The following is a 26,623-nucleotide window of genomic DNA, read 5'->3' as shown; positions in this document are numbered from 1 at the left end:
CTGTTGTTTTATATAAAGGCATACATACAAATACAAACCATCAAAGAATGAAACCATCAAAGAATGAAACAAAAAGTATGGGAATGAAAATGGAAACGAAAAGAAAACACACACACACACACACACACACACACACACACACACAAAGACAAAACATGAAACAAACTCACGTAGATTCGACCCCACAAAATGATTACGCGCAAGACCCAGACCCCTAGTTCCAAGACCAAGTTTACACTTAGAAGTCAAGTGAAAGGTTAAAAGGGTCTGTTTCATATCCGGTTCGTAACTCTGTCATTAATTAAGAATTTTCGAAATTAATTAGCAGAAATATTCCCCGATAACGAGAAAACGTCTCGTGCATAACAGCCAGACCACTAGCTCCACGATCGATGCCACATTTAGAGGTTAACGATTTACATGGTGTGTTTCTTGTCAGTTCCATACCTATTCCGTCGATGAAGACATTTTAAAATTACATGGCATAAACGTTGACGTGTCAGACGCAAGTCCAAAATCTCTAGTTTCGAAGTCAAACTTAGATTAAAAAGCTAACATTTATGTTTCTTGTCCAGTCAATAACTCTGCCATCATCAAACATTATTTGTCACAATTTTCCCTATGATGAGTTAGTGTGTCATGTTCAAGACCCAGGTCCTAGCTCTAAAGTCAAGGTTACCTTCGGAGAAATTGTTTCTCTTGTCGAAAAATTAGTCATACCTTAACTATTCTGGCATATTTTGCGCATCAAACTGTAGCATTCTTTGACAAACCTCGGGAGCGTTTGTCACTAATAGTGCCATCTCTTGTTTGAGCTTCAATTCTAACTTTGAGAGTTATATATATTTGTCTTATCCCTTTAAAATGTCAAGGTCAGTAGTGGCTATTGTCAAGTTACCTTAAAGACACACCACTAACTAACTGTAACCTTTTGTATTTCCATAATGCTGTCTGACTCCTATTACGCTATACTTAGGATCTGAAAACGTGCTATTGATAGCCTCGTTCTGACGACCATTCCGTTAGCCAGACAGAAGGATTACTTACAACATTTTGTAAGAATAAAAAATCTATATTTAGAATGGGTTTTTGATAGTTACATTTTTTATAACGTTAAGTGTCAGCCGGTTAGCTCTGTCGGTAAAGCGTTTACTCTGTCGGTAGAGCACTTGCTCTGTAAGCGACTGGTCTCGGATTCGAGTCCCTGACAGCCTACACATTTTTCTTAATCTTTGACATTCGAACAAATCGTCTCATTGGTTAAAATAAACAAAAATAGAATTGCGTAAAATAAAAATAGCAATTCTGGAAATCAAAATGTACAGAAGACGATTAAGAATGGGTCATTCTCGGATCTTCGTTTAGAAGATCAAGTACTTCAGCTAGATTGTTCCATAATTGTAATTATACATTTTTGTATGGGTATGGAGAAATGAGAAATAACAAGTGTCTAATTACAGTTTGACAGTAACAGATATAAGGCTAAGACAATGTATTACTAAATATATTATTCAATTGATGTAGTAGTATGCGCGGTACTTCATGTATTAAGGTGAGTTTAGATCACACTTTGTTTCTATATACAGTGTAAGATAGTTATTATTCTATTTTTTATAAAACTATACTGAGAAGAGAATGACTGAGTAAGTTTGCAGATGAAGTTATGAAAACCAGACTGAGCTTGTCCACCTGTCATCTTGTAGAATATTTGTATGATACCAGTATTACCAGAATTATTTGCACAAAGTTCATGTGGGAGGAAAAGGTAGACCACTAGGTATTGGTGGGTCTTTAACTCTTCTAACTTGTTAAATACCCATGGACAAAAATAAATGCTATAGCCTATAATTAACGGTCAATGCGAATAGGTTAATGTTACACACCGATAGCCACACGAAAACTACATGCAAATATAGACTTGCCACAGTTCTCTACTGCGAAAATCTAAAGTGGTAATTTTGACCGGGAATTCACGGCATGATAATGAATAATGCAATTTACACTCTTTATATACACGGGGATACAATTTTGTTAAAACATGTGTTTAATGTTTTGATAATGTATGTCAATTTGATATCATTCAGTAATATTAACATGAAAATTGTATTTATCATACTTTTCTGTTATTTTATTATTGTATATAAATGTGTAAACCGCCGTTGCGATGATGCCAATAAAACATTTGACTTTGACTTGTGTTTTGCTATTCTAATACTCTCTATCATATTAGATAAACAATTTACACCTTTTCCACCCTTTAGGAACTTTCATACCATGAAGAAAAATGCTAAAACGTTGGTATAATTGTACGGTACACATCATGTATTTATTTCAAAATGCTGAATGTTACATTGCAATTAGAACGGTCTATAATGTATGCGTAACATTTTAATTTAAACCTTTAGTGCATGGTGAACTTACCGAAAGATAAGACCTTTGTATCATTTCCCTTCTATATTCAGCTTTTTGAAAAAAAAAATCAAACGAAAAAAGTACGAACTGCTATTTTAACATGAACTTGTTGATTTTAAATTTTAATGGTAAAATACAAATGTTATTTTATGCAACCAAGAAATCCATCAAAATTTCTCCCGAAGGAGTAATAATACATTCACACTAACATGAGAATCTTAATAGAAGAGTTACTTACAAGACCAAATAACATACTGATCATTACAAGAAATGTAATCCCAATATGGTACTTAAAATGTATCATCAATTTTTTTTTTCAAATCTAACAAAACTTAGGAAATAGTGAATCAATGAACAGGATATTTTCACAAAGACTGGAAGGCACCATCAACTCTTATTCAGATTTTTTTTAAAGTTTGATATGAAGGCAAATGGGGAACAAAAGTTATGATGTAAATTAAATTACAGGGGAAAACAGCTTTTAAAAAAAAATCTGCTGATGGGAAAAAAAAACAACCCTGGCCAAAGACCTCTGTTATGTATCTACTTCACTGACCTCTAGCAGACCTGCTGTGTATGGCAAGTTTTTCCACACTTTTAGAGGACATAAAATGGACAGGGAGTATTGACCTTTCACCTTAAAGCAGATAGATGATAGAAAATAGCTTAGACTGAACAAGCTTGGATGACTTCAAAAGGAATTCTACGTTAGTGTATTCCTGGCGGATGTATTATTTACATGGATCCTGTGGTTATGACAATCCATAACATTTAATCCCAAGAAAAAAAGTAAATTCCAATTCATTTCATCTTCCAAAATTGAAATCTTCAAATCGCTATCCTATGGAAAAAAGCCATTTTGACCAAAACCAAAAGTTTATGCCCATGAAATTAAATGATTCCACAGTATATCTGAGATTTGAAATGTATGTTATCTGCAATAGGAGAAGAAAAACTCGAATATTTTATTTTTTCCTAGAAAATGTTTAGAATTACAAGAAAATTATTCATTACACATGTTACATAGAGATGAGTAGTGAGGTAAGTGGTAGGCAGATATCAAGAAAATATCTAATTTTTTTTTAGGAATATAGGGACTGACCGACAGCAAGCTTACATTTAATTTTGTCTAGCCTAGGAGAGTACATTAATGTCATGGACTTTTCTGAAATGACTTTGTCACAGATGTTGTCATACTTCTAAACATGCAGGGTAAAAATCAATGAGTTTACTGCCATCATTCCAAGACAAGTAAATGTCAAAACAAGTCAAACACACCTGGGTCACATCATTGATCTGCTACTATACTTTATAGGTTTTAAATTAGCTTTGTTACGAGAAAGTTGCATCAGTTCTGCAGCAACCTTGACTGTCTACCACTGTCAATATGTAGTTGTTTTTGTTTTTTTTCATTTTAACTGCCAATTAGTTTTTCAAGCGAGATACAAATTGTTCGTCCCAATTCCCTGTTGATCATAATTCTGTTATACAAGCAACTAAAATATCAGATAATGCATTGTTCATTTATTTACTGAATATGCCTGATATCAGATATTAATATTTCGTGCTTATCTTACATTTTACCAATATCATGCAAAATATTCTCAAAATTGTCCAGAATTTATTCCTTTGGAGTGTACACATACTTGTATATGTCAGCCTAATCACAAAACAGAGCTTTTATAAAGAGGCTGAAGTATTTACAGCTATGTAGAAAAAGCAGTTGCTATGCCCCATCCTATTCGATTTCTTAAAGCTGATGATTTCATTGCCTCTATCCATTAATAAACATTTTGTTTTAATTGGAGAATATTTTATTTCACTTTCACAGAAATGCTGTACAAACAGGTGGTTTGTGTTCTAGTTTGACTGGAATGATGTGCTGTATTATTTGTTTTACCTTAAAGTTTGTTAAAAAGGATTTTTAAACTAAATGAGCAAGACTGAAAAAGATGTCAATGAAAACTTCACTTGCACGTTAACATACCTCTGACGTTTTTCCGTTTATCGTACACAAGGCTTTGTTTGGGTTACGCACAGTGGACGGTAGGGTGTTCCCAACATCGCAGCCCCCAATATGATTATAGAAAGACCAGCTATCAGCCATACTTCTCTCCCCTGATGAAGCATTCATACTACTATCCTTCGATGAAATATGGCTTACTTCCCTTGACGAAATATGGCTTACTTCCCTTGATGACGAATGTCCAGACTGGTTCATACTTTTATCGAGAGGAGATTGATCGAAGCTCCTGTCAGCCAAATGGTTGTAAGCTCCCTTAGGGAATCCCGAGGAAAAGCTTACATCATTCAATTCTGAACCTGTAAATAAAATATGCATTAGATAAGTCTAGAAATACTCCTGTTTTCTCATCTAGCATCTAGATGAACTTGCTGCACACTGTTTTAATCATTCTAAAGCTAAATGTTGGTCCAAAGGCCATATTAGAATGGTCCAGTTTAAAATGAGATATAATACAATTTTCTTTGATCTTTATATTTCATCTTTTTAAACAAACGGATATAACAACACTTCTTTGCAATCAACTTCATGATCAGTAAAACGCTTCTTTCGTTTTCAGGACATGGGACCAGTGTTTTCTACAGAGTTCCAGACTTTCTGAAGAAAAGAATAACTGTTCCTCTGTAATTCATTTTAAGGTTTAACCTTTAAAAGATACTGCAATGGTGAATAATAAATCAAATATTCAACTTTTCTAAGTAAGAATTTTTTGTCCTCTACAGTACAATTTTAGGACCTTTTTTTACTATATAAGGAGATATGACCTAGTAGTAAAGAGAAGAGGGTCCTATGAAAATATAATGCACGTAAATTTTGTGAACATTTTGAGTATACATTCTGCCTGATCATCAGAAAACAAAATTTAGTAAAACTTTACTAACTACCAAAATCTTACCTTTAAAGTTGTCTAAATGAAGTTTCCTTGTGGGAACTTTAAGTTTTGTCTTCGACGTCTTTGGGAAAGACTGGTTCGCTTCAAACGATGCATTATTCCCTTGATTACTGGATCGAATTCTGTCAAGCGGCGACGGGTATGATGGTGTTCCAAACGACATTCTAAAATTGTTCAAATCTGGAAAATATTTTCCCTTGTAGTTTATGTCTTTACTCCACACTCCATTGTTGTTGCTTGTATTTCTTTCCACATTAAGACTGGCTCTGTTTTTCTAAAAACAAACAAATCTATCGATAATATTTCAACAACTTCCCTTACAAAGCACTATCACATTCCGAATCATCAACACTTATTACTTTTGATCATGATACAAATGTATACTTAACACAGTTACTGCATACCTTTCACAGCTGAGTTGTTAAGTTCCCTCCCTTTCATTCACTTGCCCCTCACCTATGGGTATAAGCACTGTTCATATTGTCACATGTCAAATTTTCAAGCCATCTTATAAGCCGAGTCAAAAGTTTTACAATACCCTAAATAATGCCACAAGGGGTAATGGTGTCTACCTGCACCATAAGAAGCTGGAAAATCCACTGTGGTCAGTGCAACTTGAAACCCAACAAATCAAAACAAATAGAATCTCATTCCTTCATTTACTTTATATACTCAATACATAAAAACCCAGTACATTTCCTGTACAAGAAACATTCTCTTTCCAATTTCAATATGCAACATCAGCTATATAAGATATCTTCTTGCAATCTTTTAATTTCACACAGGAATCCTTAATAAAACACTATTTTCTCAATTAGGTAAACAATCAATAACTTAATTCTAGAATATTTGTCCTATAAAGAGAAAAGTTTCTTTTTACAGATCTATAAAACGTAGAAATTGAATTCATGGAGAAGAGATCAATGTGCCAATAAAAAAACAACAAACTCGATACAATTTCTCAGCAACAGATGCTTACTACTGCAGAATCTTTCAGTGTCTGATTCATAGCTTTTATGACAATAGATTTTTATTCATTTTGTATATCAAAAGGTATCAAAGAATTGTTAAATTTTGCTGGTGTAAGATTTATTTGGTTTCTGCCAAAACAGACTGCAAATTTTTTAATATTGTGGATGTCAAAATTTAGAACTTTTTTAACAAGATTTACTTGTTGGGATTAAATTTCATAAACTGCCACCATAAAAAAACCACAAAAATGTTAACAATTTCACAAGGAGTTAATAACATGACAATTACAGTGCTAAGACAAAATGTCTAACAATCCCTCAAATTTAGTTACTACTGTCCTACCTGAATTACATGTAAAAACTATCTTATAATTATGGTATTTATTTCAACTTCAAACTATTAAGGGGTAGGTTTCCTTTGTTTATAATGTGACTGCCACTTTTTTCTGTTATATTTGTTAAAATATTCTAACTTTTTGTCAAATCTTATTTTAAATAATTGTCTTCTAACATACTTGTCTAAGGTCTGAATAATGATTAAAATAGTATAAAATACTAATGAATCCATCATTTTTTATTACCTCCCTTTATTATTGAAGTAGTGCTTATTTAACCATGTACTTATGCGCAGCATCTATTTGGACAGCTGCTTCATAATTGAGCCAGGCCATGAGAAAACCAACATAGTGGCTTTGCAACCAGCATGGATCCAGACCAGCCTGCGCATTCTCGCAGTCTGGTCAGGATCCATGCTGTTCGCTTTCAAAGCCTATTGCTATTAGAGAAACTGTTAGCGATGCGCAGGCTGGTCTGGATCCATGCTGGTCGCAAAGCCACTATGTTGGTTTTCCCATGACACGGCTCCTATATTTTCAATATCAAATAAAAAGCATTATGGAATTGCACTCCTAGAAAAGAAAGTTTCAGAAAATATCACCGTTTCCAAATAACTGAAAACAACCAATAAATTCACACTGCAACAATCTATTCTCAGTAGATATTTTCCAGTCAATAGTTCTGCAGTAAACAACCCAACTGTATCAAAAATTTATATGGAACAATTTAAGGGTAAGACTAATATACTACTATGGGCCATAAAAACATTTATATCACCCATTGCTGTAAACATTATTGGAAAAATATGCTTTTGTGATGTACTGGTAATATTTTATTACAATGTTGCTTTTATGCAGGCTTTCCAGCAATACATTTGAAAAAACTAGGAGAAAACTAGGAATTTTTTAAGCAGAAAACTAGGAAAATCTAGGAATACTGAGACAAAAACTAGGAGGTATTACCATACATATAAGCTATACAGAAATGTTTGACTGGGGGGGGGGGTCACCAGTCTAGAACGAGGATGTCATCGCCGAGAAGCCTAGCAGGGTATTTGAGGGGTGCCTTTACCCATATTAGAGGGTTTCTGAATTTTGTTGAAATGCAGGTATAAAATGGTGGCCTCTGCTTCCATTTATTGGTGGCTGTAAAGCCCTCATTTTACAGGGGGGGGGTCAGAGTTTCTCCCCCTGCATATTTGTGAAATACAGGCATGAAATGGTTGCCTCTGGTACATTTGTAGGTCTAAATTTTGAGGTAGTTTTATATTCTGTGATATTATATATTTATCGCCTTTGTTATTGTGCTTTATGCTATTGATGTTAAATGTCAATAAATAAATAATGGAGGGGTAACTCCCCTCTTGATGAGGGGGGTCAGGGGGCTCTCCCCCTTGAAAATTTTGAAATACAGGTATGAAATGGTGGCCTCTGGTGCGTTTCTGGGTCAAAATTTTGAAGAAAAATTATTCCTCTGCCAAAACAGTAGGTTGCATCTTTGATGAGTATAGGGTCACTTCTCAGCCAAGGTTGGCACGGGCCCCCTCAGCCTGGTCATGGATCAGGGCCTGGTGTTCAGCTGACTGTAAATTTGCTTCTGCAGTTTCTGTTTGGCATCACTTAAGCATAGTCCAAATGTATCAGTAACACCAAACCACTATTGCCAGTAACACAGGCAAGTCAGCTGAACATCTCTACATTTTTTTCTGCAAGAAAATCTTCAAAACACATTTAAAACACAAAATTGAAACTTTCAGACATAATGCTGCAAATGAACAAGTGGGTCATGATGAACCTGGATCGCTCACCTGAGTAATATGAGCCACATGTTTCAAACGGCAAAATTTGATGCTAAAAAATTTAGAAGGTAGGTCAGTAGGTCACATTCACGGTAACTGAAAGTCTTAAGTTTTAAGACAGGTGTGCAAAACTGTACATGTTATCCAAATTTCAAGGCTGAATCTTAAACAAGAGGACCATGAAGGCCCTGTTTCGCTCACCTGACCTAGGAATCATCAAGATTAACATTCTGAACAAATTTCATTAAGATATGGTCATAAATGTGGCCTCTAGAGTGTTAACTAGCTTTTTCTTTGATTTGACCTGGTGACCTAGTTTTTGACCCTACATGACCTAGATTCAAACTGGACCTTGAGATCATCAAGATAAAAATTCTGACTAAGTTTCATGAAGATACAGTCATAAATGTGGCCTCTACAGTGTTAACACAGGGCCCTCGTTTGCCGATTTTTGGGACCGAAATTCGGCCCCGTCCCCCCCTCGAAATAGTATGTTTTTCCCCCCCAAGTGTAGAAAAATTCCCCCTCGAAAGAAAAAAAAATCAAGAAAAAAATCGATACCCGATAGTCTTAGGAGCGTCTCGTAACTTAATGGGCCTGATAAAGTTTTACTCAGGGGTTCCATTTGACCCGGGAACCCGGGTCCGGGAGATTTTCAAAAGACACTCAAAGGACCTGGCATGATAATTGCCTGTGCGTCACTCGGGCCCCGGAGACATTTTCCTTTGATAATCCTTCCTCTTATCAGTCATTTCCTACAGTAAAACTATGTCCACGATAAACACGTGTATTCAAAATAAATACTCGCGGTCATGCCCTCCTGCCTTTGATCTTCTGCTAAATTCCCGCCCTTTATCCGGGTCACACATTAAACTGGAATCCAACTAAAAACCGGAAAACACTTTGCATAACCGGAATACACCTGTATTTTTTAATTTAAAGGTATTTTTGAAGTGTTTTTGATATAATTCAATCATATTTATCATAAATAATTAACATACCAAAGGAAAATAAAATACGTTCACGTAAAATGATTTTATACGAGATTGAAATTCGGCGACCGCGCTGGAAATTTCCATAACCGAAATACACCCGTTTTTTATTAATAAATGGTATTTTGTAGTGTTTTTTTTTTTTCAGAAATCATTCGTGTTTAATATAAATAATAAGTTTACAAAAGGAAAATAAAATACTTAACACAAAACGATTTATACGAGATTGAAATTTGGCGACCGCTCGGGAAATTACCATAACCGAAATACACCCGTATTTCTTCAACAAATGGTATTTTTGAAGTGGTTTATGACTGAATTCAAACATATTTATCATAAATAATTAATTTTCGAAAGGATATTAAAATGCTTTTGCGCATTACATCTTGTACACGATTGAAAATCGGCGTGCGCACTGAAAATTTGCGCATTCGTGGATGAATTTCCATGTCCTAAAATTCTGTAATATACACCCGTATTTCTTTAATCAATCGTATTTTTAGGGTTTACAAAAGAATTAAATCATATCTAAAATGAATAATTAATTTACAAAAGCAAATTAACACGCGCAAAACGTTTTTATACGAGGTTGAAAATTTGTTGAGCGCTCGGGAAATTTGCGCATTCTTTGATGAACCACAATCGCCATAATTTTGTTAGCTTTCAACTTAGGTAGGTAAACTTCAAGTTTCAATTTTTTAGTTCAAATTATTTCAAAATATCTTTTTATATGCTAACATGATATTCCTTTATGACATATTTCAGGAAACAGAGGAATTATTTTACCGCCATGAATGAAGAAATAATGATACTTGTATAAATTCTGAGTTGTTAAAATCATCGTTTTTTTCCTCTTTCTTTCAGACCACTCTTTATTTACTGAACTTTAATAACAACCAATATTCTTGAAATATACTTTCAAATCGTAAGTACCTTATAATTGTTAATAACGAACAGGCATGTTATTCGAGTGTCACCTGTCAATCAACAAGTTGAGCATGTTGAGTGGACACTGATTGCTATAGTATCAATCAAAATATTTAAAGAAAGTTAAAGATGTTTTTACGGCTTTTCGTTGTCAAAATAATCTGCCATCGAGTAAATATGCTTCATTCAATAATATGATATATTCACCATAGACAAAAATATTTGGTGACAGTTATGTTACACGCCTGGAAAATCATACCAAGGGCAAAATGCATTAATATATAAATGTGCCTTCTATGGTGTATCTGGAATGTCAACTCGTAAAAAATTTAGGCCAATGTATGATTAAATCTACAATTCATCGCTGTTTTAGTAAAACATTGAATAAGTGTTGACACATTTAAGTATATATGTATATGGCTATGTAAGCTTTTCGTGTGCAAAAATAAAAAATATACTGAATGTTCCTGTTTTTCTTCAATTTTTCAATTTGCAATAATATCGACAATTAAATGAAATTAAATAAAAGCTTATCATATTTAACTGCACTTCCCTCGTTAGACATTATTTGTCACATGTCACTTGTGTGTGCTTTCAAATATACTGATTAATTGATTATCAATAGGTGTGATAATCCAATCAAACTCTATCGGGACTAATCAGAGACACGTGTTTGTTACGCCGCATAAATTCAAAGGATATTAATTGTGCTATGGCAATGAACGCAGTAAACGTTTGTATATTTATATATTAAACATGATATAATTCTTTTGAAAACTGATTTTTCAAAATATATTTTCTTCTTAAACATGTTAAATTATCAAACTAATTCTGAGGAAATAATTCAATTAGTTCCAATTATAAACATATGGTCGGTCCTTTCCGATCAGCGCGGTTTATGCGCTGACATGTGTTTTGTGTATAATTCATTTAAAAATCGAATATTGATATTGTTTTCTCAATTTCTTTTCTTTTTTATTTGTTATACGAAATCTGAAGAAATAATTAAATAATATCCAATAATAAACACATGACATTCCCCTTCCGATCATGTTATGCCCTTTCCAATCAGCGCGGTTTATGCCACTCGTATTTTGTCTATAATTCATTTTAAAATCGAAAATTGCTATTTTATAATTCCTAATTTATTTTCTGTGTTATTTGTTAAATGAAATATGAAGAAACAATTAATAATTTCAAATAATAAACATATGACAGGCACTTTCCGATCATGTTAAGCCCTTTCCGATCAGCGCGGTTATGTCATGACCTGTATTTTGTCTATAATTCATTTATAAATTGAATATCGATATTTTTTTATCATAAATTATTTTCTTTGTTTCATTTTTTAAATAAAATGTGAAGAAACTATTAAATAATTTCCAATAATCAACATTCCGGTATCTAGTCATAGCGACGTAAGCGTGCAACATTTCCGTAAGCTCGCCAAATTTCAGTCTCGTATAAAATCATTTTGCGTTAATTAAAATATTTTATTTTCCTTTTGTAAACTAATTACTTTATATTATACTCAAATGTTTTCTGCATTAGCCCCTACAAAAATACCATTTATTATTGAAATACGGGTATATTTCAGTTATGGAAATTTCCGGTGCAGACGCCAAACTTCAATCTCGTATAAAATTATTTTGCGTGAACGTATTTTATTTTCCTTTCGTATATTAATTATTTATGATTGAATTATATCAAAAACACTTCAAAAATACCTTTTAATTAAAAAATACAGGTGTATTCCGGTTATGCAAAGTGTTTTCCGGTGTATTCCGGTTTTTAGGTGGATTCCGGTTTAATGTGTGACCGCTTTATCCTGTGGACATGCCATGCTGATTTTTCTTTATCAGCAAGTTACGTCACGGCGAGTGAACATAGGTAATGAGAATCAATGAAGTGTTAACATTAATTGATAAAGCGTTACCCGTATTGAGCCTGCATACTGTCAAAAAAGGCGCCAATAATTATCGTAATTAAGCGACCAGCTGATTACCGAGCATGTGAATAGTGTTCTGCATGATTTCTTCATGCAAACTTTAAATTAGATCACTGTTTAATGATTGTACCTTAATATCAACAAGAAAATCCACAAATTTAAATGAATTTGGAAAGTAAAAAAAAGTTTAGAATGTCCGTTCACGATTCTAATTACACCCGATGACATATGCAATTTTTCCAAATTTCACTACAAAAACTTGACTTTCAATGCAATTTTTAATGAAAAGTAGCATCATTATTTGAGGAACTATCTCTGGTTTACCTTAGTGGACCAAGTTAACTGGCAAAAATAACATTTCAGACGACATTCCAAATGTGTACCAGTATCCGGATAGTACGTTTTTGGATACATTTTTACAGTGTTTTAGCAATTTTCTGCTAACAAACAAAAATATTGAAGAAAAACCTCATCAAATTAAAATGAATTTTGATAAAAATTTATTTACAATACGAGATTATATGGCCTGAAACAGAAATTGTTATTATGCTGTAACATGTTCGTGGTTGTAGTAGCTATTAATTACCTAGCATTACTTTATAAGAAAATACAGTAAATTGTATCGATGTGTTGGGGCAGGACTCTTGTATTTTGAAAAAGGACCCTTCAAAATTTGGTCCCAAGGGTCCCGGGACTCTTGGGTTTTCAGGTCTAGTGGAACCCCTGGTTTTACTGATCCATATAATATGCGCGTTTTTCAGTTCCCTGGATATGTGTATGCAAAGTTACTTCCCTTTGAAAAAAAATGTCGCATAATGCACATCATACCGTAAAAAGATCACGGATGCAACAGGGGCGAAATGCGCAAAATAGATTTGCTTTTTAAGCAGCATGCTCTCAAAAAAAAAAAAAACTACTGTCACGAACACCGCTGTTTCATCAAGGCCAGACATGCACAATCAGGCAGATACGATGAAGGGAAGCCCTGCTCCGGCTGCTGCTGAGACAATGTCCATGGATACTGCTAGTGCTACCGATAATGACAACATGTGAACCTCGATTGGATGTCACATAACTGATTTAATAAAAGAAAATAAAAGTTGCCTGTTTTCATTAGATTATGTTCTGTACAATACTTCAGATATATTAACTGAAACTGCTTTATTTGATTAAACGCCTAGTTTTACACATAGTATATTCACTGGCGTTGTACATTAAATTTTACCAGATTTATATAGCGCCCAAGGCGCTTTACATAGTTCAAATGCAGCCACATAGGGCGCATAATTCATCCTCTACTAGTACAGACACAGAGCGATCTGACCAGAGGGACAGAGGGATCAGAAATCAGATACAGGCTTATCCGGCTAACTTAGCCTAGCTCGTTTCGAATAGACAGCCTGGTTCTTTAACGTGCCCAGTGTATAGCACTGATACACGCAAGGATTGCCTGGGTTCCTGACCAGTACACCTCTAGTTGGGTGGGAAACACTGAAAAGCGTTTCTGAAAATTCCCGAGTAGCTGCCAGGGATCGAACCCCGACCTCAGGATTGGAAGGCCAGTGTGCAAACCACTGAGCTATCCGTCCACCCAACATAAACATTAGTTTGATATCTGTAATACTCAACTGACCTTAATTTAAGGGGTTATGATCAGATGTCATATCTCCAGAATGAATTCCCCACTCTCTTGAAAACGACGCGAAATTCCCCCCTCCAAGGGCCCCGGCCCCAATCCCCCAAAATGTAGAGAGGGCCCTGTAACAATCTTTTCCTTTGATTTGACCTGGTGACCTAGTTTTTGATCCCAGATGACCCAATATCAAACTTGTCCAAGATTTTATTGAGGGTAACATTCTGACCAAGTTTCATTAAGATTGGGCCATAATTGTGACCTCTAGAGTGTTAACAATCTTTTCCTTTGATTTGACCCGGTGACCTAGTTTTTGACCCCATAAGACCCAGATTCGAACTTGACCTATGGATCATCAAGATTAACATTCTGACTAAGTTTCATGAAGATAGTCATAAATGTGGCCTCTAGAGTGTTAACAAGCTTTTCCTTTGATTTGACCTAGTGACCCAGTTTTTTATCCCATCGGACCCAGATTGAACTTGACCTTGAGATCATCAAGATTAACATTCTGACCAAGTTTCATTAAGATATGGTCATAAATGTGGCCTCAAGAGTGTTAACTAGCTTTTCCTTTGATTTGACCTGGTGACCTAGTTTTTGACCCTACATGACCCAGATTCAAACTGGACCTTGAGATCATCAAGATTAACATTCTGACCAAATTTCATGAAGATACAGTCATAAATGTGGCCTCTACAGTGTTAACAAGCTTTTCCTTTGATTTGACCTGGTGACCTAGTTTTTGACCCCGGATGACCCAATATCAAATTCGTCCAAGATTTTATTGAGGGTAACATTCTGACCAAGTTTCATTAAGATTGGGCCAAAATTGTGACCTCTATAGTGTTAACAAGCTTTTCCTTTGATTTGACCTGGTGACCTAGTTTTTGACCCCGGATGACCCAATATCGAACTCGTCCAAGTTTTTATTGAGGGTAACATTCCGACCAAGTTTCATGAAGATTGGGCCAATATTGTGACCTCTAGAGCGTTAACAATCTTTTCCTTTGATTTGACCTGGTGAACTAGTTTTTGACCCCAGATGACCCAATATCGAACTCGTCCAAGATTTTATTGAGGTAACATTCTGACCAAGTTTCATTAAGACTGGGCCAAAATTGTGACCTCTAGAGTGTTAACAAGATTTTCCTATGATTTGACCTGGTGACCTAGTATTTGACCCCAGATGACCCAATATCGAACTCATCCAAGATTTTATTGAGGGTAACATTCTGACCAAGTTTCATTAAGACTGGGCCAAAATTGTGACCTCTAGAGTGTTAACAGTCAAATTGTTGACGAAGACGACAGACTACGGACACAGGGCAATCACAAAAGCTCACCTTGAGCACTTTGTGCTCAGGTGAGCTAAAAACAAGAAAGTATTTATTTATTTATTTGGGTTTTACGGCGCACCAACACAGTATAGGTTATATGGCGCCAAACAGGACTACAAGAAAGTAGGTCAGTAGGTCAAGGTCACACTCACATAATCCCTAATCGCTTGGGGTCATCAGGGAATTATAATTAAACAGTCTAGGAAATATGAACTGATAATTTTTGAAGTATTTTTCCCTATATAACTCATAATTATAACAAGAGGGCCATGAAGGCCTTGTATCGCTCACCTGACCTATTGACCTAAAGATCATCAAGATTAACATTCTGACCAAGTTTCAAAAAGATATGGTCATAAATGTGATCTCTAAAGTGTTAACTAGCTTTTTCTTTGATTTGACCCGGTGCCCTAGTTTTTGACCCCACATGACCAAGATTCAAACTTGATCTAAAGATCATCAAAATTAACATTCTGACCAAGTATCATGAAGATAGTCATAAATGTGGCCTCTAAAGTGTTAACAAGCTTTTCCTTTGATTTGATCTTGTAACCTAGTTTTTGACCCCACCTGACCCAGATTTGAAATTGACCTATAGATCATCAAGATCAACAATCTGACCAAGTTTCCTTAAGATATGGTCATAAATATGGCCTCTACAGTGTTAACTAGCTTTTCCTTTGATTTGACCTGGTGACCTAGTCTTTGATCCTACATGACCCAGATTCAAACTGGACCTCGAGACCATCAAGATTAACATTCTGACCAAAATTCATGAAGATACAGTCTTAAATGTGGCCTCTACAGTGTTAAAAAGCTTTTCCTTTGATTTGACCAGGTGACCTAGTTTTTGACCCCAGATGACCAAATATTGAACTCGTCCAAGATTTTATTGAGAGTAATATTCTGACCAAGTTTCATTAAGATTGGGCCAAAATTGTGACCTCTACAGTGTTAACAAGCTTTTCCTTTGATCTGACCTGGTGATCTAGTTTTTGATCCCAGATGAACCAACATCTAACTCGTCCAAGATTTTATTGAGAGTAGTTTCATTAAGATTGGGCCAAAATTGTGACCTCTACAGTGTTAACAAGCTTTTCCTTTGATTTGACCTGGTGATCTAGTTTTTGATCCCAGATGACCCAATATTGAATTCGTCCAAGATTTTATTGAGAGTAACATTCTGACTAAGCTTCATTAAGATTGGGCCAAAATTGTGACCTCTAGAGTGTTAACAGTCAAGTTGTTGAGGACGGACGACGGACACAGGGCGGTCACAAAAGCTCATCTTTGAGCACTTTGTGCTCAGGTGAGCTAAAAACTAGGAATACTAGGAGCATTTTAGAAAAACTAGGAGCACTTTTAAACAAGAGCTGTCACTAATGGTGACAAATGCCCCTGCAGCACCTTGACCTTTGACCTGGTGACCCCAAAGTCAGTAGGGGTGGTGTACTCAATAAGTACTATCAGCATGTGAAGTTTGAAGGTCCTGGGTGAAGTGGTTCGCATGTAAAGTGCCATCATGCAAAAAGTTAACGTTGGCCCCTGTGACCTTGACCTTTGACCTGGTGACCCCAAAGTCAGTAGGCGTGGTGTACTCAATAAGTACTATCAGTATGTGAAGTTTGAAGGTCCTGGGTGCTGTGGTTCGCGAGTAAAGTGCCTTCATACAAAAGTTAACGTTGGCCCCTGTGTCCTTGACCTTTGACCTGGTGACCCAAAAGTCAGTAGGGGTGGTGTACTCAATAAGTACTATCACCAGGTGAAGTTTGAAGGTCCTGGGTGCAATGTCGCGAGTAAATTGCCTTCATGCAAAAAGTTAACATTGGCCCCTGTGACCTTGACCTTTGACCTGGTGACCCCAAAGTCAGTAGGGATGGTGTACTCAATAAGTACTATCAGCATGTGAAGTTTGAAGGTCCTGGGTGCAGTGGTTCGCGAGTAAAGTGCCTTCATGCAAAAAGTTAACGTTGTGACTTTAGAACGAACTAACTAACTAAAGAACGAACGAATGGACGGACAGTTGAAAACTAATATGCCTCCCTTCGGGGGCATAAAAACTAGGAAAACCTAGGAACGGCTGGAGAGCCTGTTTGCATCAGATGGAGCTGCAGTTTTCACAGGGAAAAAGAATGGAGTAGCCATATAGTTGCGTGACATGAATCCAAAGATGGTGACCACCCACTGTAAGGACCATAGACTAACTCTTGCCTGTAGAGATAGTTTCAGCTAGGCGCCAGCATTCAAGAAGCTGGACAAGACTCTGGATGCTTTGTACAGTAACTATAACTTCAGCACAAACAAAAAAGCCAGCCTTAGAGATGTCCAGAAATCATTTGACGAAGCCCCACTTACAATCAAGCTGGCTAAATTCCACTGTTAAGCAATGATAAAGCAGTGAACTCCATCGTCCGTTCATACAAATGTATTATCACAGACTTGGAGTCAACGAAAATCAGCTCAGACCCTCAAGGTCATGGTATTCTTAAAATACTGAAAAACCAGACACTGTCCAGAATCTGTTATGTAACTGGCTGATGTCCTTCCACATGCAGCCTCTCTAAGCCTCTTCTTCCAGCAACGAGGCTGCCATATTGGTAAAGTCAGTAGACAAGGTGTTGAAGAAAATAAGTAAACTAAAATCATCCGATGGTCCGTGGCTAAACAAAGCAAATTCCATCATGCAAGAGTGTGGCATCACATCTGAACCTCCAGCTTCACATTTCCTGAATGGTCTAACCAATATCCTAGAGTCCCTTGAAACAAATATCAAAGACCGCTTCTCTGACACCCATGTGATGGACAACCTCGCTGTGCTTGACCTCAGCAAGAATGATGATCTACCTGCTTTCTACTACCAGTACAAGATGGAGTGCCTTGCTGATCACTATCACACGAACCCAGAAACACTCTTAGTTCAATGGCAGGAGTTTGCAGACATTGTAAAAATCAGAACTGCCAACATGCACACTCTTCCAGAGCTATTAAAGCTTTTCTTCAGTCCTGAACATAAACAGAAAAGTCTAGCTGTACAGTTCCCTCTTGTGGCAAACCTAGTAGCAGCAGCATGTGTTATGCCATTAAGTACTGCAGAAGTTGAGTGCGTATTCAGTGCGCTTAAACTTGTTAAAACAGCACACAGGTGCTCTCTAAAAACAGCAAATGTTGACAGACACCTTAATGTGAAGCTAAACTGTGATGATAAAATGTTTGAAAAACTTAGGTCAGTTGTGGTGAAAAAATTGTTTGGGAAAGAGAGAAAAACACCAGTGCCATTAAGGCAGCGTCTTAAGTATGAACTTTCAGCTAAGGCTCTTGTAATTATGGCTGATGAAATGATGAACTGTTTAAACTGTTTTAAGTTGTAAACTTGTTCTCTACATTTGTCTTATTTTGTTTATTAAAGCAAGCTTTAAAGTCTGAATCATTAAATATATAATTATGTTTGGTTATGAATGTCAAGTATGGAAAACCTGTGTTATGGTAGAAATTTTCATAAGGGAAATACATGACAGTTATGTAAAATGTTATTGTAATAGACATTAATTATATTATATAAGTATTTTTTACGTTTTATACCATAACAAAGAAAAATAATATTTGTACCCATTGCTATGATCTCGCAATAATTGAATAAATGATAGAACTTTGTTTAGAAAATTAATAAAAATGTTGATGCTATATAATTATCTCTTCAACATAGTTCCCACTAGTTTGTTCTAATTTATCCAACTGGAATATACTCTCTGACTTGATTCACTGAATGTTTAAAACTAATTAATCATGGCATGGGACTTATATTCTACAGGAGACTTATATGAGGGTGGATGTTGTAATAGGTAGTAACTAGTAGAAAATGAAGCATTTTCAGGCCGAAAATGCACTAGAGGCCAGTCTAAATTTGTCACCCCCTCCCACACCCGCCTGTTGGGGCTCGAAGTGCCCTTTTATTAGCTTCCAACCTGCTTTTGTAATTTTGACTGCAGCACTGGACTGTGTAGAAAGTTTAACAATCTGATACATGCCAACATCATTAAAATGTCCCCACTTTTTTTTCTCTGCCAAGGGGACATGATGTGTCCCCACAATTTTTGATCCTTAGCAGAAAACTTAATATCAAATCATACCAAAGACATATCTGGAGTTGACTGCCTCACATTGGAGACCCTGTCTGATGTCTGTATTGTGACGTAATGTGGCAAACTTCTCCTTCCAGGATCAGCATTCACTTGTAGGTCATATGGCCTCAGTCTGCAATTGATATTTTATTAAAGAATGTTACCAAGAGCAAACCATATAAAAAGAGATTCAAGATGGCCTTATACACTGAAGAGATATATGAAAACACAACAAACATAATTATGCCCGAGTATATTTTGTACTACAAAAAGCATCACACTGAAATACCCATCATGTGGATAAGGATACTAGTTTGCACGACTGTCATGCGAATAAGAAAAATTATTGGCAAGACCGTCGTGCTGCCCGTGCAGGTAGACACTTCCAAATTATGTGTAAAGTTATCTGGGATAAGACCTAGGTTAGGTTAGAGATCATACACTGACCAGCTGACGAGATATGAAAACGCAACAAACATATGCCTGAATATATAGTTACTACAAAAAGCATCATCTTGAAATGCTCAACACATTACACATCTCGATACTCTACATTGTGTTAATTTTACTGTGTTATGCTGATTAAATCTGAACACAATGGGTATAGAGTATTGAGATGTGTATGTGTTGAACATTTCAAGATGATGCTTTTTGTAGTAACTATATATTCAGGCATATGTTTGTTGCGTTTTCATATCTCGTCAGCTGGTCAGTGTCACTCAAAAGTGTCAACATTTGTTTTTGTTTACTTTGTATAGTCAAACTTTCAAAGTGCTGGATTTTCATTAGATTTCTGACTGTAAAACCCAGCCTGCAAACTTAGCACCGAATAATACCACCTCTGATTAACAGGTTCAATCGAGTGCTGTGTGATCTGCACTTGTAATAGATACATGTTGTCCAGCACTTCAAGGGTTAAAACGTCTAATGTCACGAGCAGAGAAAAATGTTAAGTGATATGGGATAAATAAGACATTTCAGAATAATAAAAGCACTGATATATTATTTATTTTTAATTGTATGCATCACACATTAAACATTCAATACTCCAAAGACAATGCTGTCTGAATGTTACTTCACACACATTTGTTTTTCCGGCTTATGAACATGATGAATAGAAATACACTTTATTTGGTGTTAAACATGACACAAGCGATTATTTAATTTTTTTTATTTCATCGCTCTTCGCTCGCTTCAATAAATGATTTGAAAATTTTTTTTTTTAATTTTTTTCGTTCGCTCGCACCAAATATTTTTTTTAAAAAATCCGAAGAACAAGACATCAATTTGGTGTGGCCTTACTTTAAATTTTTATAATTTGAATTTGCCTGTTACTTTAGATTTCCGCGCATATAGAATCAGGCGAAATCAACACCCGTATATATATACGTTTTTTTGTGTTTCGTTTTTCGCTATTTTAAGTGAAAAAAAAGTAAGTTCACAACATCATTTATGCATATATTTGATGCCTCTTAAATACTTCCGTAACCCTAGCCTATCCTCTTAAGTGTGTCTAGGAATACGGAACTTCCGTAATCCTAGAATCGGAGGCTAGGCTTATGGTACCTTAATCGTAGCCACTGCCATGAAAATATTATCTTGAGCAATATTTCCTAGGATTGCGTCAAATTTGTTGTACAGTACTCGGGTTTTTTTCGGCCAAAAAGTATGTATTTTTCCCAAACTGAGTGCAAAAATTCCCAATCTTCCCATCTTCATCAAAATTGCACACACATTAATTGACCAAATTATGGAAAATTTTTGTAATGGTAGTATGTTAAAGAGTTTGTACAATGTGAAACAAGTGTATGAGAAAGTACTTAAACACATCCTTACTATATCATACGGGACTAAATATTTCCCAATTTGGAACATTTACGCGTCAAAATTCCCAATATTGGGGATAGGCTATGTTCCCAAAACAGAAAGGCAGTGGCTAGAGAACCGGAATCGGTTCCCTAGACTGCGAAATTATTCGTCCGGAACCGGTTCTCTAAGCAAAATACCGTGCATAGGCTAGGGAACCGAAATTTTATTTCTATGCATAATGCTGCCGAAATCCACTTTGTTACTTGGTAAGTGTCATGCATATTATTATCTTAATTAATTTTATCATGCCCTTGCATTTATCTGCGTTTACTGTCTCCAAAAGTGTACTCGCCGCATATATACCGTGTCTGCCGTATTGGAATGATATAATCTAGTACGAATGAATGCGTGAAAACTACTTTGCAGTTTTTAAATGTTATTAAATTTTGCTTTAAACTTGTACTATGTTTAAATTATTTAAATATAAAATAATATTGGTTTGTATTTGCGTCATTACATGTTTATAGATGAACAAATTAATTTAATTGCCCTTAAAACTTCATACTGGTTCTTCGATCACTTTAAATACTTGTTTGTAACACCTCGGCATTTCACGTTCAAAGATATGTAATCAATACTAATTAACAGAAATTACTTAATTTGTTTTAATCGTTTCATTTATTGTCTTATACCTTTTAAGTTTAAATTTCAAGTTTATTTCGGCTCCAGTGTCGACGATTTCGCATTCATTCGTACTAGTTTATTTTATCATTCCAATATGGCGGACAGTATGCGGCGAGTACACTTCTGGAGACACATTAAACACAAATAAATAAAAGGGCATAGCTTGCTGAAATGGTAAAAATAATTAACTTATCAAGATAAGAATATGCACATGATACTTACCAAAAGAAACAAAGTGAATTTCGACAGTTTTATGCATAGAAATAAAATTCCGGTTCCCTAGCCTATGCACGGTACTTTGGCTAGAGAACCGGTTCCGGACGAATAAGTTCGCTGTCTAGGGAACCGATTCCGGTTCAATAGCCACTGCCAAACAGAAAGAAAAAACCCTGGTACTAGAGTGTCTGCCTAAGGATCACGAGGTTCCAGCCCCAGAAGGGACCTTGGTATTTTCTCTCCCAAGGTTTACTTTAAGGCATACAGACACTAAATAGCCTGAGCACCTTTGAAAAAATGGTAGTCGCATAATGGCGGATTCAAATAGTTCTCGGTTTTTTTTGCTGTAAGAAGGATTTTTCCTTGAAATCATTGCTATATATTGGTTGAAATCATATTGCATGCCTATACTTGATATACTGGTAGCATTTGCATGTTGAAAAAAGACTCTAAACTGATTTAACATGTGAAATTTATTCATACACCCCTACCCTAAATTGTGATTGTCATTTTAGTGTAAAAATTACGGTGTGTCCGTCTGACCAGAAATATTTTTCTTGCATCAAACATGACCCCTACTTTTCTTTGGATATTTTTACAGTATAAATGTTATTCTACAAGAAAATGTAAGTTAAAGAAATTTAAAATGGGTCTAGGTGTGTATTGCAGCATTGTGAAAACTTGTCATTTTATATAGAATATATAGTGGTGGCTATTTAGTGTGTTATAACCTATAAGAATTGTCACCCGGTAGAATTACTAAAATTTTCTGTCGTCTGCAAATAAAAAAAAATTTGTAAAAATGGCACATCAACCCAGACAATTGATTTTGAAAGAATTAAGCAAAAAATAAATGATAATTCTATACCGGTGGGGGAAAAAGGGTGTCGGAAATGGCTTGGTTGTACGACAGTGAATAAAAATCCTAGCTATGGAAAAATAACCACAAAACTGCCTGGAAAAAACTGTCAGAAAACAATATTATGTGCGCAGACTTATGTGTCAGGCCACTAGAAATATTTTAAAAATTCCCGAAGGCCTACACGTGTCGCATATATGCCACTTTTCTCTGTGTGTGAACCCGGAACATTTGAGCATTGAACCCCAGTTCATAAATAATGAAAGGCAGAAATGTGGGACCAATGCTCAGGCCATAAGTTTAGGGAGTTTTCTTTCAAGGACTGTATTCTATGGTATACAGTAGTTTACTATTTTTGTATAATATTTTTGATAAATATAGCACTATTATATACACAACTTTTACAAGGCTTTTTTTACATTTGTGCGGTTAATATAACTTGTTATATGTGTGCAGTGCCGGCTCAGCTGGCCACAAGGCAGCACAATAATTTTACTTATAACCATCTTTATTTCATCCTAATATCACACTCTATGCATAAGCATGATCTTTTAGGTGTGGGGTGCTAGAAAAGTCAGGCTTGGGGTCAGTGAGACCCTTTGAATAGTGTTAATCTGTATGTAATTTGTATCTATACTGGCGTGATGCAAAACGACTGCGTCTTGCTCGCGATATGTACCTAGTAGTTTTACGCAACTTGTCGTAGTACTCTGTTCTTAAAAGGTGTCTGATAACAGAAGAGCCATGTGACAGTTTTACACCATTTACCCTAGCTTTAAGGATAACAGTGTCAGCAAGTCCATGATTTAGTCTTAGAATCTGGCCATGGATAGGGCCATGGCAGTTGCGGAGAAATGTAACATTTTTGGGCAAGCATGCATTATAGGATCTGTTCACTGCTTCACATTTCTGTGTAGATGTTAAAAATTTAGTTTTTTCTATGCTTTCTGACCAAGGAGAATTTCAATACATTTCCTGAGTAAAGTCTCATCATCATCAGTCATTTTAAGCCTGACATTGTCTGGCATATAGTTTTTTGCTTTTCTGTAGTTGCCAGAACAAACCAAGCTGTATTTAGAACATGAGGTACCACAATAACCTTTGAAACATAGTACTATTGCTGAAATTATATTAGGCACTTTGTGTTTTATTACTTTCAAATTGCTTTTGTGATTCTTATGTGCACTTGATAGCTCTGAAACACACCTAGATTTAATAGATAGAGCAAATCTGTTTTTAGATTAGACTTCTGTTTACCACAGAACATTTTGTCACTAAATGGTGCCCGGTTAATTTGCCTTTTTAGAGAATTTGCTAGGTGCCTCACATCTTTCAAGTGCACAGTTTTAGTTCCTTGACCTTTGTCTACACCAGAATGACCTTTAGAATCTCCATCACCTGTGTGGTGTGAAATCTGAAGATCTTTAGTAATATCCTTAGATACCATTTCATTCCATTTGGCTTCATCACCAATGGATTGGGCCTCATCTAAATTTGCTGTACAGTGGCCTGGATGATTGGGGCACTTTACATTTTTATACCCTTGATTTCTTAACTTAGAAGCAGCTGTACATGCTTTAACACCAACAAATGCACCAATAATTGACTTTCTATGTGTATTATTTTCACAAATAGTTGTTGCGACAATGGTGCCAGCTTGAAAGGGCATACTTTCGGAGTTAAACAAGGGGTTATTGTAGCAGGAGTCCCCTTCGGTTAAGACTTCTGAGCTATTTGAATTACCACATTTTGCATTTTCCTGTTTAAGTGACTGTCTTACTTCATGCATATTCTGTTTGTTAAGGGTTTCAATGTTTTCACCAACTTTATTTGACAATCTTTGCATACCAGTAACACAGGGTGGAATTATCTCAGCATGGGCCAGTAATCTAGCTGCACCTGTATTACCTATTGGGGTTGTCATTACACCTAACTGGAAGCCAACATTGATTTTAGCAGCTTTTCTACCCCTTCCTTGTTTTTCAACCTCATCATAAAGCTTATATAATATTTACTAATATAGCTTCATTTTGAGCATTTAAGCCGCTCTTCCCAAGCTAATCCCCATTTACGAGAAGATTCAGCATCAAAATTCAGATTGCCATCACATATGTTTTCACCAGTGCAATGCCTTTTTATTTCAGAGTTAAACATTTCCTGTAGCAGCTTAGGACAGTACAGTTTGTGAGTTAACAGATCAGGGTGAGCCTCAGTGTTTCCTGGTGTACTGTACTCATCCCCCAAACTTAGGACAGCTGTTTAGTGATCGCAGAGGTGCAACAACCCGTTTCAGAGCCATTTACATCATTTAGTGTAAGTAAACCTTCGTTATCATTAACCCTTGACTCAAAAGTCTCTTTTGTAAGTCTAACATACTTTTTTGCAGTAACACTTGTCTGACTAAGTAAAGAAATGTTAGTTTTACCTTCATGATTTACCCCCTTTTTAAATCCGACAAGTCTGTTATGACTTTTACGGGAAAATTTCCGTGGCATCTCACTTGAAGAGCGCTTATTTCTTAACAAAATGATTATTTACTCTAAACCTTTTTTTTTCTATTTTATTTTCAAAATTATATGTGTTAGTAACAAGGCATGCAGAAACTTAACTAACATTTCAGGAGGATTCCTGTGTCTGACAGTACTGAACCTGAGGAATTTCACACATTTTTGAGCAGAGACCAGGTGTGCAGTATCAACACCTTTTTAGTTACATTTTGACATGAATTGTTGGAGAGAACTTGAATACCATGGCCATGAGATATGACTTTAGCTATAGAATGCAAAAATATGCAGTATTGTTGCATTTGTGATGAAAAGAAAGACAATTTTCCCATTTTTTACTGAAAAATAAGCTTTTTTTTAACCAAAAAAAAATTCACTAAACACTAATTTTGTCTATATTTTATCACAGTTGCATAATTATAAGTTTTTTTCAGTGTAGTTGTCTATTCCGCACTTGCTGGTGGTATATTTGATGTAATATCTTACAGGTTTTTTGAAAAAACAGCGTTTAATGACTATATGTGATTCAGCCAAATTTAACGGCTTAAACCGCAGTCTTTGGACAAAATGATGGCTGTACAAAAATAGTGATTTTGAGAAAACTACTGGTTTGTTTGGACTGAAACTTGTTTTATAAGCTGAATATAAATGAAACTTCACATAGAGAGCAAAAAAGCTGAAAAAAAAAAATTTCATATTTCCTTATAGGCATACAGACACTAAATAGCCTGAGCACCTTTGAAAAAATGGTAGTCGCATAATGGCGGATTCAAATAGTTCTCGGTTTTTTTTGCTGTAAGAAGGATTTTTCCTTGAAATCATTGCTATATATTGGTTGAAATCATATTGCATGCCTATACTTGATATACTGGTAGCATTTGCATGTTGAAAAAAGACTCTAAACTGATTTAACATGTGAAATTTATTCATACACCCCTACCCTAAATTGTGATTGTCATTTCAGTGTAAAAATTATGGTGTGTCCGTTTGACCAGAAATATTTTTCTTGCATCAAACATGATCCCTACTTTTCTTTGGATATTTTTACAGTATAAATGTTATTCTACAAGAAAATGTAAGTTAAAGAAATTTAAAATGGGTCTAGGTGTGTATTGCAGCATTGTGAAAACTTGTCATTTTATATAGAATATATAGTGGTGG

General features: G+C 35.5%; 1 protein-coding gene across 1 annotated transcript in view; it reads right to left on the bottom strand.

The window, feature by feature from the left end:
* LOC128549335 (uncharacterized) overlaps positions 1-26,623 on the bottom strand; it is a 31,980-nt gene that overhangs the window by 4,257 nt on the left and 1,100 nt on the right. The window contains exons 2-4 of the mRNA XM_053525935.1: positions 19,400-19,523; positions 5,331-5,601; positions 4,400-4,734 (exon numbers count right to left, since the gene is read on the bottom strand). Of these exons, the coding sequence (XP_053381910.1) occupies positions 4,400-4,734; positions 5,331-5,601; positions 19,400-19,523 (730 nt within the window). The remainder of the gene's footprint in view (positions 1-4,399; positions 4,735-5,330; positions 5,602-19,399; positions 19,524-26,623) is intronic.

Source organism: Mercenaria mercenaria, chromosome 16, assembly GCF_021730395.1.
Source record: "Mercenaria mercenaria strain notata chromosome 16, MADL_Memer_1, whole genome shotgun sequence".
NCBI lineage: Eukaryota > Metazoa > Mollusca > Bivalvia > Venerida > Veneridae > Mercenaria > Mercenaria mercenaria.
The sequence above is the reverse complement of the archived record's forward strand: the minus strand, read 5'-3'. Positions and strand labels throughout refer to the sequence as shown.